General features: G+C 36.0%; 1 protein-coding gene across 1 annotated transcript in view; it reads left to right on the top strand.

Annotated features, from left to right (window-relative positions):
• Positions 1-15,145, top strand: part of galnt9 (polypeptide N-acetylgalactosaminyltransferase 9) — a 104,392-nt gene that overhangs the window by 48,458 nt on the left and 40,789 nt on the right. The window contains exons 5-6 of the mRNA XM_087796553.1: positions 5,254-5,451; positions 9,817-9,934. Of these exons, the coding sequence (XP_087652679.1) occupies positions 5,254-5,451; positions 9,817-9,934 (316 nt within the window). The remainder of the gene's footprint in view (positions 1-5,253; positions 5,452-9,816; positions 9,935-15,145) is intronic.

The following is a 15,145-nucleotide window of genomic DNA, read 5'->3' as shown; positions in this document are numbered from 1 at the left end:
TTCTTTCGATTTTAGGATTTGGGAGGCTCTACCTGCTTATCATGCTGGACAGGTGCACTGGTGTTGCATTTAATTGAAGAGTGGACACATTCAAAGTCCAGGAGGCTGTGGAAACACATTTCTTTAAGATAAAATAAATCATGGCTTACTGTGTCTGGTTTCTGGTCTGGTGTTTGTATCTGTGTGAAAATGAGAATGCCGCCAAAGCACCCAGACTGAATGCTTCACAGAGCGCGGGGCTCGGCGCATCTCCAGAACCGTAGAAAAAGACAGTGATTTATGTTGTCTATGCGTTTGTATCATGTCAGCCACAGCAAGAGCAGGCCATAACGATAGGACGAATCTAAGAGGGTATTGTAATAATCCTCCTTATCCTGCCTTGGGGATGTACTTCAGTATCTGCTTTGAAAAGCGTTCATGCTTAAATAAATTGATATTCAGTGGGAATACTTTTGCTTTCTTCGACTTATGCATCGTTCTCATCAAAGGCAAGAGACTTGTCCAACTGTAAAATGGGAGCTGCACGATTTGGGGGGCTTTAAGGTAATGTATAATGTAAAAAAAAAAGATTGATTCAAATTTTCTCAAGTTAAGCGAACATATTTAGTTCTAAACACCCTTAAACGGACCTAAATCCATTCTAATTTCTTTGATTAATATCCAAATTCCACAAATTTTCTACTAACTCTTATGTCGACTAAGGTTTGGGATTATTTTCAGAGTAATTTGTTCCATTTTAATAGTATAGTTTAAAATTAAAATCCATTTAAATAGAGCGACTGGTGCTTAGTTGTCGTCTTCATTTTCGTCCATAATGAAAAGATTAAAACAAGCTTAAAATACACGTAATTATTAGTTTCTATTGGAACACTTCAATAAAAAATGGACGTTGCAGGCAAGCTCCATGGAGGTATTGGGATGTTTTTAGCATTGCTCGTTTATTTGGTTAGAGGATTTTAGTTATACACCAGTGGCAGCAGTAGAAAGGTTCAATCCACATAGAAACCACCTTACGTGACAACTGGTCACCTTGTTTTTGGCCGAATAAAAATAGACTTTTCTCAAGACTCTCCTTTTCTTGTTTTATTTTTCACCAAACAAAGGCACACTATGTTTACACTGTATCTCCAGGAAGGACATTTTTGCTACCCCGGCGACAAATCGATAAATATAGATTTGACTTTTTTGGTGAGTTGTGTATGAATTAGTTATGGTTATTCCTTCAAATTAATATCTTACTGTGGTGTTTTTTAATGCAAACTCTCATCTCTAGAAAAATGTCAGATTACCGAATTTTATTAAATACCTTTCTTGTGTTAAATACCTTTCTTGTGTTTTCCAGTAGTTTTGTGAACAAACAGACAGAATATGAAATTAAAAATATGCGCAAAGAAGCAAACACTTTAAATCCATATACAGTACATAGAAATCGATAAGTTTGATCATCCTTAGATGTTACTTTTTTGCACATATTTTTTTTTTAAAAAAGGATCTATTTATGTATCTATTATATGATTTTTTGATTAACAAGATGTCAGGGTCAGATATCATGGCATCTGTCAGATGCATTGATGCATTGGTGAGTGTCTCTGTCTTATTAAGGAACCATGAGATAGAGCTGCAAGCTAGTTATGCAACGCCGGTCCTCAAGGACGGAGGAAAATGTGCAAAGACATCATGCCAAGGTTGGTGCATGCAAATACAGAGCGTGTCGGTACAGCATCTCACCCAGAAGCATTGACGATCAGATTAAACATCGGCTAACACGACTGACAATCTGTCAGTCATGATTTTATTAAACATGCCCTCAACATTTCCACAAGCGTGAGTGTTGTGAGACTAGTTTGTACAGTCATTGTCAACAGCTTGTGATGGCACCTAAAACAATCCCTCCAGCAGGGGTTCTATATCAATTCAAAAAATGTTCAAGAGATTAGAAAGACCTAACACACACATCTAGAGGGATGCATAAGGCTTGTCAGTTTCCATAATAACATTAGCATACCATTACTTTTCTTGATATGATCTCAAATGAAAAGTCATGTTTTGGACTGGAGCTGGTCCAGAGCTAGGAAGTGCTCGCACAATTTGACGTGTTTTATTTTCTGTTTTGTGATGGTTGATGAACCTTCTTCACCAAGGATTCTTCTTTAGAAGTCACAAGAAGGCACTCTCTGCTGTATAATATTTGGTTTTAAAGAGCTATTCTGTTTAAACCTTTTCTTTTGATACAACATTGACACAGCATAAATTATTATTGTGATAAAAATAACTGCAAAAATAATATAAAATAATTTACAACATATAGGTCTTTCTTGTCTCCCAACAATAATTCAATTTTCATTTAGTGAAATACCAATTAACAAACACAAAGAAATGCAAACTTATTTTTAATATGTATTTACTTTATGTATTTACTCTATTATGTATTAATCGGTTTTCAATGAAAAGCCATTTGGCATTAATAATCAGGTCCAATTTCCTTATTACTGGACATCTACATAGACATATCTTGTACGATATGTATCATGTCATGTATTCTAATTTTCTCAGGAACTTGAATAGCATTCTTTAAGTGTTGTGTCATAGAAATCAAGATAAATTCCTCTGTATTGTAAGATGTACTTGAAAGTGTCAGCCTGACATTATTGAGTTGAAAAGGATGAATGGAAAAAAAAAGGAAAAAGATTAAGATTGATGTTGAGGGAAGTAAGAGGACAAATGGATGAGTATATGTATATATATATATATATATATATATATATATATATATATATATATATATGTGTGTGTGTATGTGTGTATATATATATATATATGTGTGTGTTGGATTTGAAGGAGATTCAAACATACAGAGTTCAACTCTTGACTAGTCTAGTTATCCAAGCAAAAAATGCAAAAGGCACTACACTCTAATACACTTTCCTGCTTGTACCTCTCAAGGCCTTACAGTGAGTTAAGTTCAATGACTTCTTACAGTTATTCTGGGTGAAGCAAATGAGATGATCATTTTTATGGAGATTTATCAAATTTGCCTGCCAGCAGCTGCCATTAACTGTATGATGAATATATATTTCCAAACCCTGCTCTCTAGTTGAGATTCTGCAGAAGACTGTGTGTCTGCCTAAGCAGCCCTGGAGCTAAGCTAATAAAAGATGAGTGCTCAACGGAGCTGCAGGAGTCCTGATCTTTGGTGGTGACTTACATTCACGTCACAGGTGGAATTGAGTGGGTGTGAGGGATGTTGCTGCTGCTGCTCTGCACGGGTGGTTCTGCAGTTGTTGTGTTGCAAGTGTGAGTGAAGGCGGCAGGTGGGAAACCAAGAAATTACAGAACAACAAATGTTCAATGTGAACGAGGAGTAGTAAAATCGAGGCTTATCCACAGGAAGGGAAATCGATCTTGACAAACTTTAAAAGGAGAAGGCAAGTAAAAACAACTTAAAGGATAAATCATATGTAGACTGACCATCATCATGTTGGTTAAGACCTGTTTCAGTATACAGATGTCACAAACAGTTCTCTACAACCTGGATTTGAAATGTGTTTGATGTTATAAATCACCTCCCATTTTCCTTATACAAAAATAGAATTTTGGAAGACAAAGAACGAATACAATCCTTGTATTTAAGCAAAGATTGTATGATTGTTTGATGAGCACAAAAAGTCTGAAACATCAACAATACCATTATAGTTGTTGCTATCATCTCTGTCTACCCGTCTTTCACTCTTGCTTTTATAAATGGTAAAACTTCACCTCCACAAACTCTCCTTTTTTTTCCTGAAATGATGTTCTTGTCCATTGCAAAACCTTTATAATCAAACTTCTCACAATTGGCCAATGGGTTTTTTAACCCGTTAACTACAAATTGAATACCAGTACTAGTTTTTGTAGAAAGACAGTTGCACCACATAAATCCATATGAATATTATCCTTATTATTGTGACTAGTTTTCTCCTGGAACGTTATCATTCTAACACTAAATAATAGAAAAGAATGGACACTACACTATAACCATAATCCATCAATCTATTTCCATATATTCAATTTCTTTTGTCATGAAGTTGTCATCAATTTAACAATCAATTTAGAATTAAGATTCTATTCTTCAAAAGAAACAAATAATAACAGTGTTAGACAGTGGTACATTTCACCTCAGATTGAAGGCTGGTTACAGGCTACATTTTATATTAAAGTGTAGGTATAACTCAAAGCACCCTAACTATTAGTGATGGTCTGATGAAGCTTCATGAAGCAGTGTCATTATTTTCAGAGTCCACTAGATGGCGGTCTCTGCACTATTTTCCTTTGTTTTGAAAAACTGTTCTAGTGAGACATCACATAATTTCTAAACTGATGGCGCCACCTACAGACTTCCTAATAACTCTGCTTCATGAAGCTTCATTGACCCATAACTACTAACTACCAAAAATTGGTTAACATTTGATGATCTTAAGGCAGCTTCATATTTTTTCTAGCTCAACAGGGGGCGCCCTCAGTTTAAAAAGGATTTGAAGTTAAATTAAATATCTGTTCAAAGCAAAATGGTGATGTATACACAACAGTAGAACAGGCATCCATCATAAGTTCCATGAAGTGACCTTTTTTTCAGCTCATGTTGGGCCCCCATTTTAAATTTTATTTTTAATCTTCAATATGTGTTTAAAGCAAAATATTATAGAGCAGAAAAAGACATCTCAACGACTGCTTCCAATGAATCTTCCACAGCCAGTCACTATTTTTCAGAGGTCACAAAACAGGAAGGGCACAAATGTACCGGTTTTCTTAGAATGACCGACCCCTAAAAAAGATAGTAATTCTAAAATGTTTACTTATGCCAACATACTGTACTCCAAGGTAAGTGATTAATTGAGAATATGTTGAGCACTAACACAGCAGTGGCCCCAACACAACGATGTCTAACCTGAAAGCAAACCCACCAGTTACTCCCTGATAAAAACTCAATATTGATGCTTGTCTATTTTTTATGTGATGCTAGCCAACCTACTTAGAGTGCCATTTAAATTCAGCTAAATGTTCTGTCCTGTCCAATTGTGTTCATTCCAACATCGTACAAAATTGATACTGCGAACGTCTGAAGGGCAGAATAAAAATATGCATGACTCTATTATTTGCTGTGCTGGAGCTCTCCTTGCCTTCTTTTATGACCATCTTTCTCGCTCCATTAACTTCACCGCTTGCTATTAAAAGTCAGCTGCTGATCCCTCTCGCGTTTTTTGTCTTTCTCCAAAGGGCTGAACCCATTCTGACCCGGATGAAGGAGGATCACACCCGCATCATTCTGCCGGCGATAGACAACATCAAGTTCAACACGTTTGAGGTGCAGCAGTACGCCAACGCTGCTCACGGATACAACTGGGGGTTGTGGTGTATGTACATCATACCTCCGCAGGAGTGGCTGGACAAGGGCGACGAGACAGCACCGATCAGGTGAGGGGAGGCTCAAGATTAAATATTCATTTATTGGTCAAACACATGGGCATGTCCAAAGTTTGTATCTTAACCCCTCTAGTCCTTTAGTGTCTCTGGTGACATTAGGTGAAATACATAATTCAGATTTCCAAAGCTCCTCCGGCATACATGCTGCAAGCTACCATCCAACACAGTCAGAGAGTCTTAAGAGCTTTCCATTGATTTGTATTGTAGAGTCTTGTCAGATGTTTGTGGCGTTTTACTGTTTCATATAAATGGTCTGATGAAGCTTAATGAAGCAGTCTTCTACTTTTTAGTCGTAAACACAACACATTATTTGCAGAATATATAAAAATTATATAAATCCTTTTTTTTTTTTTTCTCAAATAATTATCATACAGTAATTTACAATTCATACATTCAATATTGATAAATGCTTGAATAATTATGTGGGGAAAGGGGACAAAGTAAATAATGCAAATATATTTTTTCTAAATATTGTTCAATTATTTAGGGTTAAAGAAAATAGTATTTCAGCACACTGACATGTACTTGGAAACTTGGAAACATTTAGATCTAGATAAAAAATCATTAGAACAGTTATGTTGTTATTAGGCTCTGAAAGTACTAATTATTATACTCATTGTAACAACTCAATATGTCTTCACTGTTACTGCACTGGTACTGCTTATAGCGTTCTAGTTGATAGTTCTAATGGTGATGAAACTTCATGAAACTTCATGATGTATTGTCAGGGGGTTTTTTTTAGCTCAGAAGGTAGCGCTCTCCAGTGATGGGTTTATGACCTTTCATGAAGCAGTATCCTCATAATATATTGCATGAAACAACTATTTGAAACCTTAATTATAAGGATGTCGCCGATTGGCCTAAAAAAATATAAAACTGCTTCTTGAAGCTTCATCAGACCATCACCAACACCCATGTTTGATCTTCATAAAATAGTTTAAAAAAATACAATATAATACAATACAAATTATAATGCCGAGAGTGCCATCTAGTTGACTATACATACATGTATACCGCCTGATGAAGCCTCATCAACCCATCAATATTTTAACCCTGCTCAAAGAAAGGTTACCAAATAATCCAGTTAATAACATCTCATAAAAGCCTGGAAAAAAAGCTTGGAAGACAAGATTAGACAAGATAAATGCTTCAGAATACTATGCAACCTGATTGTAATACTTGCAGAAGGTGAGTAATAGTGGGAGGGATCTTTGGCGTCAGATGTTTTGTGGGTTTTACAAGCATTTCCACTACATTGTCTTCCTCCCTCTTCAATGAAGATTAACTATGTTCTCTAGTGGTGTGATTTTCTGTGTTAATGCCTCCATCTTTCCTTATTAAGCTGAAATACAAAAAAAAAAATACCCTTTATCATGTCACGTTCTATTAAATCAAAAAAATGGTCAGCTTCAAAAACAAAAGGAAAATCTTACATCATTCACATCAAGAAGATTACCATCATTTTGTTGCCATGGTAGCACGGCCGATCCTGCGTGAACACGAAGGCGGCTCTCTTTAGCTCCTGAAATGTGCTCCAGCCAGACAAGTTATTTCAAGCTGCCCTCGTCCTAGTGGTTTCACTCTCTTCTAGATGTAAACATCATTTTTGATGATGAACTGTTAATCTCCAGAAATGTTTTGGTTCCAACCATGATGCTGTCAGACTCGCTCACACCTGACTGATAAAATACATAGACCATCACGACAAGAAGATATAATAAGATATTATCTTGTATATAATAGATTATTCGTTCTATCTTTTATTTCTATTTCTTTTTTGTAAGGCAGCAGTAGGAGATCAAGGTAGGGCTGAACAGATCGGCTATTGCTCTTCGTCTTCTCTGCACTCATGGAAGTGCAACCGACTGCAAATGTAACTGTTTGGCTGCCACAGTTTTCCTGCGGTAAAATCAGCAGTTTGTAATGAAAGATAAACAGTCTGGCAGATGAAACAGAATGTTAGGGAACTCACGTCAAGGTATAACTCTACTCTCTGAAGCTGCTAAAGGAAAAATGATGTTAATAGCTTTACTGATTTGCATCCATTTATGAGGACGTCACTGGTAAAAAGGCAGGATGAGAAAATATAACTATATAGCAAATATAACTTATTTATAATAAATAGGCAACTACAAAATAATGAAGATATTTACTATTGATGTGACTGTAAACGATACTTTAAAATAGTTACATTAATGAAAAATACAGATCATTTGGTAAATCTTTTGGTAAAAATTAAAAAATCTGAAATAAATAAAATGTTATTAAAAACACTGGAAACATTTCCTTCACAGATCTTCACAGCATTCTGAGTGTAAATCATTTTCTGGCCTGGCAGTGGGTGCTTCTGCTGATTTAAGAAAAGGTTGTTTTTTCTTTCAATTCTTGATTACAATTGTAGTGTTTTGACCTCAACATTACACAGAATGTTTGGTTTCTTCAGCCAAGCATGGTCAGGCACTCGTCAGGACGAGAGGAAGGACGAAGAACACAGCCAGAAGATTGCTGTGTCAGTCTCTTTTATCTACAGTGTGCAAATAAAGGCACAGAGAAAACCCTCTCGTCAGCGCAATTAAAACATGACGGTACAAGGCGACATCAGGCCATCCTCACCCGGTAATAAAGGACATACAAAGCCAAGTTGAAGTCAGGAGTTGAGCGATAAAAACTTTGGCAAATCAATGTCGTTCACTTCGTGAGGTTTTCATGGCAAACTTTGCAAAGATATTCATGGAATTTGAAAGTTTCCCCATTGTTACGATTGATCTGTTTCCTCAACTCATAATGGAAACATAAGCAGCTTTAGTTCTACTTGTAAGCTGTGAGGAAATAATTTCTGTCTGCCTCTTATCTCGAAGTAATTCTTGTATTTGACTTTGCTGATGACAAAACCCAGAGTAGGTGAAATCCATTCTCATCAGTGTGCACAGTAGAATGCTGTTTGCATCCATCAAAATGTCGGCATAGTGGATGTGTGCATTATGTACAGCATTGATTCAGCTGAGGATTGTGAATTTCAGTTAGTATTAAGAGCTCAAAAAGTGACTTGACTTTAAATTGTAAAGCTGTTTGTGAGTTTTATTTTGTCAGTAATATCCTTATGTCCAGACTATAACTCGCCTCTGGGCCTAAGAATACAGGGTTAGCCTCAAACACCTCAAACTCAGTTTCTAAAATATTTATCATAAAGAATACATAATTATGAGTAAAACCAATACAAGATCTAACACACTGAATATCAGAGCAGTGTTTTTAATTTGAGGTGCATTCAGTCTAATTCTAAAGGGGTGATCTTTTTTATATGTTTATGTACGTATGGTTGTTAAAGAAACCTATAAGATTTGAAATAGAAATAGGTCTATGGTTTATGGGTCACTGCTTTTTTTAATGAGGCATGAATTATAAAGTTGCTTTTAGTTCCTCTTATATACTTCCATCACTCACACATCCTTTTGTTGGACCCTTTGTACGCATGACAGGTTTTTGCAGTAAGTGTGTTTGAAGTACTTCGTATAGACCTAATCCAGAAAGTAAAACAGAGCCACTCACTGGTCGAATTTCAATTTAATGTATTTCACTCTTTTATTTTCAGAGCAATTGCTTATTTTAGAGTTATAGGCAAAAATATCCATTTAAATGTAGCGATAGGAGCTCAGGTGTCGTCGTCTTCATCTTTGTCCAGAAAGACAAACTTAAAAACATCTGAATACCTCTATGGTGCTTGTCTGTAACGTACAAAAAAACATTAAGAATTATTTTTTTTTTACAATTCCTGATGTCAAGGCTTAAATACAAGATGGTCATCCCAGACGAGCACCATGGAAGTTTTAAAGTGTGTGGATTTACATTTTTCCTATAACTCTAAAAAGGAATGGATTACTCTGAAAATAATACAAACCCTTAGTCGACATGAGGGTGAGTGAAAAATTGATTCGATTTTTGGGAAACTAACCTTTAAGTATAAAAGAAACAAAAAGTAGTCCTTAAAAATACTACATTCAGATTCATAGTGTGGATTGACCATAAATATATAGATCTTCAAAGTACTATCAAGAGCAGTGCACATACTGCTGCCATGGAGCTTATTTCACATTGGTTCAAAAAAAATGTATACACTCAGATCAATAACACAACTTCCACAATTCAATAACCGAGATTTAAGATTTCACCTCTCACATGAAAGCACGGTGGCTTTTCCAAGTTTGTGCTCGTACCTACCATTTATCAGTCCAAAGTCCCTTTTACATCACACCAGAGAGCTACGGACACAACACAGACCAGATACAAGACTGATGGTTATGTTATCTATTGTACAAAGATCTCGATGATTTAATCACTTTTCTCCACCTTTTCCAGAACTCCAGCAATGATCGGCTGTTCTTTTGTTGTGAACCGGGAATACTTTGGTGAAATCGGTCTTCTGGATCCAGGCATGGAAGTCTATGGAGGGGAAAATATTGAGCTTGGCATGCGGGTAAGACCTTCATTTCATCATAACGGTTCAAGCAATCCACTGCACACATTGATATGTCAAGTCCAGGGTGCTTTCCAGAAACAGCTTTTATTGTATTGCCAAAAATCCCCTAGAAAAGCCTGTATCGAAATCTAATCTAATCTAAATCATGCAGTATATATTTCAGAAATACAGTTGTAGTTCTTGGGAAGGTCAACCTTTTTAAATTACTATGTCATTTAATTTTAAACTTGTTGATGCAGCAAAACATTTTTATATATTTAAATAAAAATTTGGAAAGGATAAGTAAATAAAATGTCATAACATAATGACCTCTTTGTTTTATCAACCTTCTATACCAAACACTCATGGGTAACATTATGTCTTCTTTTCAACTCTCACTTAACCACAAGTGTGCAACTGTACATAGTTAATTTCAATTATTCCTCTGAAATATTTGCAAGTGGTTGAATTCTCCTTAGACAGATTCAAGGGCCACATGAATGCCAAAAATCCCAACATTTTACTATTAATGATGGTCCTGTTGAGAGAGATTTAGAAAATCTATATTCATTGTTAGCCACAGCTTATAATTTTTTCCTCGCGGAGCCTTGAGGGATACAGCTTAAGATACAAACCCCAGGGGCGTCAACACAAGCCATGATTAAACTTTGCAAAGACAGAATTTCTTAGATGGAAGCACCGGAGGAAGAAAAAAAATCCCCTTAATGCAAATCTTCAGCAGAGCCAAAGGCCATAAAGCCTGTGTACAGAAAATGTAAATCTCTTCTGCTGCTGCTTTGGGTTGAATTTAACGCTTCACGAGAGCAAAAGGGTTTGGTGAAGGAATTGGTTACCGTTTAAATTCAGAAAATGTTTCTTTCCAGTCATGTGGAACCATCTGGAATTTATACATACTCCTTGGGTTATTGGAATGAGAAATGCTTGAGAGCGCTCAGACCTCTATTTATTACCATTCAGTCATTCTTTTCATGATCTGAGGATGATTTAACGCTTGCCTCGGAAGTGGCAACAGACTTTGAGTTGGCATAAGAGTATAGGCTGGCGATGTTAATCTGTGGATGTGAAAGTGCAGTTGTCAGTTCAGGGGTAAATACAAACAAAAACAATTCTGTGACTTTTGGAATGGAATAAAAATAAATATCTTTTAATTTCACTTTAACAGATATGAAGATTTATTTTCTGTTCTATTAAGAAGTTACTAATATCATTATACCAGTGAGCCATGTTAGTGCTCTGTGTGTCTACTGGAATATTTTGCATAGTAAAACTTCGAACTAATTAAGACTAAACTGTCAAACATTTTTTTTTATCAAATCACTTGCTTTGGAACCCTGATGTTTGTCCCGGTGGTATTTTGTTTATTCAATGAGGTTTTAGTTTAATCAAGGTTATTTTTTTTATTAGGTAAAACGATAAATGTCCTCTTCAAATCCTCAGATATTAAAACAGACAATTTTGTTCAATTTGAAAACACTATATCTATAAATGTTGCAATGAATCTTTTTTCTTGTAGTTTTAATATGGAAAAATGTGAGGATCCAAAATGTTGAATGTTGATGTTCATTTTGTAAAGTTATTGCTGTTTCAGCAGTCTTGAAAGAGCAACAGATGAATTCAATATCAATGTAAATCAACCCTTCAAAGCAAAAACTAGAAATCTTAGAAGAAAATATTTTCCTCAAGTATCTCAACAAGTATCTCAACAAACAAAGTTCAGTTAAAGAAACGTGTCTTTCGACTGGATTATTTTTAACATGTTGAATTTTCACTCCTTCTGGCACAACTCAATGTAAAAAGTTAGTATTTATGGTAAATGTTCACACTAATTCACAAATGTTTGTATGTATACTACCCTTTACATATTTTTACCAGATCGGTTGTACACATTTTTGGCAGACTTTATGATTATATTAACCAAGAATATGTGTTCTAATATTTGTTTTGAAGAATAATGTCATGTTTCTCTTGTTCAATGTTCCGTGGATTGACCACAATATTAAGCAACGTCACGTTAGCATCAAGAATATATTGCTTTCTATGTATATTGACAGATGAATTAAAGTGTAAATTGCTTCCTTAATATAAATGTCACTCTTTGGTGGTGTTGATGTTGTGTGGTTTTGGATGAGTAAAGCATTGAAACTTTTCAAATCCTGTAACCGTCCAATACGTTTCTGCAGGACTTCTGTGGCTTTATACATTTGAATATACAAAGCATCTCATCTGGACAGTACTATTGTCCTACATTATTTTCAACCTTTTATCTCCAGAAGGAGTCTTGTTATTACAAGTTGCGCCTTTCAGGTTTGAATCGAATAGTTATTCAAAGCAAAATATATGTCAAATTATAGATTGGAATCCAGTAGGATCTGGAATCCTACTAGTATGGATTGGAATTTCTACAAAATCTCTTCTAGTAGGATTCCAAATCTGTACTGTGACATATACATAGTTTTTGTTATTTGGCAAACCAACAAACCTGATTTCAACACCATCCACTGCACAAATAAAACATCGTGCAACCAGATAGAACGGTGTTTATGTCAGTTTTCAAATTCGGATGCCAATTCATCGATAAATAATGGTCCACTAGTGCAGAAGGAATGAATCCAAATGGAAAGAAGTGGCAAGAAACATTTATTTGTTTAAAAGAAAGTTGGCTTCCAACAGTATCATCCATTAGTAAAATAGCCCATTGATGTCAAGTTTAAAATGAACTGATTAAGTAATGCTGCTCCTTCTTGCTCCGTTTTTGATTGATTTGACACCCTGAGTAAAAGATGTGTGTTTTTTCAGTGTGTGTTGATGGAATTTCCGGGTCAATAAAACATTTAGTGGAACGAAAAGAATAAAAAACCAACAATCATTGCACACACAAGCTAAGTAAAGCCGTACGGTGGTTCTCATTTTTCTATTCCTTGTATTCACGGCAACATCACGCTCTATTTTCCTTCTCTTAATACTCCCTGTACACTCCTGATTCTTGAGTTAAGTAGAATAAACCTTCATGTCAGAGAACACAATACCTTCCCAGTGCAATTACCTCCTCCTCCTGTTTGCCTTGTTGGAGGGAAATCAAACACATGGCATTGAGAAAAGTCCATTCAGCACATGTACACGCTGGAACAGGTCTGCAATCATCAGCCTCCCTCAACCATTCATGCTGTACAGCCGCTAATAGAATGGAGATGGGCTTTTGTGTGAGTGGAGGGCAATTACTCCTCAAAGGCAACCGGGGTTCTGGCAGCTCATTGTAGTACGAGCTGAGGGGTTGCCATTTGGGATCGGCTTGATTGACATGAACAAGTTCAACAATTAGCCAGGGCAGTTCATGATAACCGAGCCTGCCGGAGATCATCCGACTACAGGGGGTTGATGAAAGAAAGGTTACGATGGGGTTCTAATTTACTATTTATAATTCACTAGGAGCTCCTACTGAATGCCTTCAGTATCCAAAGCACAAGGGCCAGTTTAGATTCTTGATCATTTGTTATTGAATATAATAGAAAAAAAAATGCAAGTACATAAGCATTAATAGACACTTTTCATTATCACATGCTATCATACATAAAATAAGTGGTATGGCAGTTGTGGCAAGGACCTGTATCTTAATCTTGTGTTAAGGTATTGTTCATTTTCTTGTAACTACTTTGTAATAATAGTCATTTTTAAAAATGTGTTTTTTTAAGAAAGTGATGTACTCTACAGTGCACATACACATACGTTGTAGCATCGATTTTTGCAACATTTAGCAAGGTCGTTTACTACGCTCTCTTAACTGCTAACTGCTGAAAAAAGCAAGACACATGACGATGGTGTGCCCTAGTGTGTCTTACGCTGACCTTGAATTCTCATAAGTCAACGTGTACGTTCTGTATGCATATCTTTTCTCTCAAAGGCACATAAAGGCGTAAAAATATAAACTGAAAACAGAATCTGTGCTATAATGAAATGTTAACACAAAGTTGACACAAAGTGATAGTTCAACCCAAATTTAACTATTCATCCTCATATGGAAGCTCCCATGTTATTTATTCGGAGTACTTCCTGTCTGGGTAGCATGTTGGCCTTTACGCCTTTGCTACAAACAAGCTTAAAATATAGACTTGTTTAACTGTTACAGAAACTATTTCTCTTGTCAAGCTATGACACCAAGTCAACTACAGTTAATACAAAACTCTGCAGCGAGTAAGAGAACTCACATTTCACCGAACCATCAGTGATCTGATCCAGCCTTACACTCCAGCTCGGGCTCTTAGGTCTGTGGATCAGAATCTGCTGATAGTTCCTGAACACGCTTCCAGTCAAGAGTAGAGAAATCCTTCCAGGCTGTTGCTCCTAGTCTATTGACTCCTTCAAGAAGCATCTTAAGACCGTTATATTTGTGCAGGCTTTTTCTTAATTTTCTTGGGGCTTCTGTGACCCTGGTCTAGAAAGGTGCTTTACAAATAACTATAACTTACTTACTTACAACAATTATTGTAAGTAAGTACAACATTATTGACGAGCCGCATGGAGGTATTTGGATGTTTTTAGTTGCGTCTTTTTGGACGAAGACCACTTACCTCAAGACACTACGTTAAAATGTACATATATTTTGACTATTACTTTAAAAAGGAACAGATTACTATCCCAAATCTTAGTCAACATGGGGGTAAGCAGAAAATAGGAATTAGGGGTGAACTATCCATTTACCTGACATGAAATACTGACCCTTTTAGAAGAATTGACTTGATCTTTATGAATGCAGTCTGTCAACCATTAGATTAGCTCACTGTGCACACGGGAAGAACGTGTGAACTCAGTGTGGACAGGTTCTCTCTGTGGCCTTTATTAATCTCACAAGGAACACTTTCACTTGTAATGAAGCAAGGAATTATTACATTTGTCCTTTTATTTTTTTCTTTGAAGTCCTCTCCTCATAATAACCAGGGAAAGGCCTCCAGGCATCTGGTCGCTATCTATCTTTAGTGAAGAGAAAGAAGCTAATTAAAGTCTAGTGGTACCAGCAGACAGGAGTTGCATGTAATTACTCTGGACTGTGTCCATCCCATCCCAAACACAATTACTCGGCTAAACAACAACGAAGAATGATTGCGAGTGTTTTGAATCTTAGTGTAAATTATTCGTCACTTTCTATTGATCAAAACATGTTTTCAATTTCTCATTAAAAAAATCCCCTCTCGCCTGTTTCATTTCCTGTCTGTT

The sequence above is a fragment of the Callionymus lyra genome, chromosome 1 (assembly GCF_982586985.1).
Source record: "Callionymus lyra chromosome 1, fCalLyr1.hap1.1, whole genome shotgun sequence".
NCBI classification, from domain to species: Eukaryota; Metazoa; Chordata; class Actinopteri; order Syngnathiformes; family Callionymidae; genus Callionymus; species Callionymus lyra.
The sequence above is the reverse complement of the archived record's forward strand: the minus strand, read 5'-3'. Positions and strand labels throughout refer to the sequence as shown.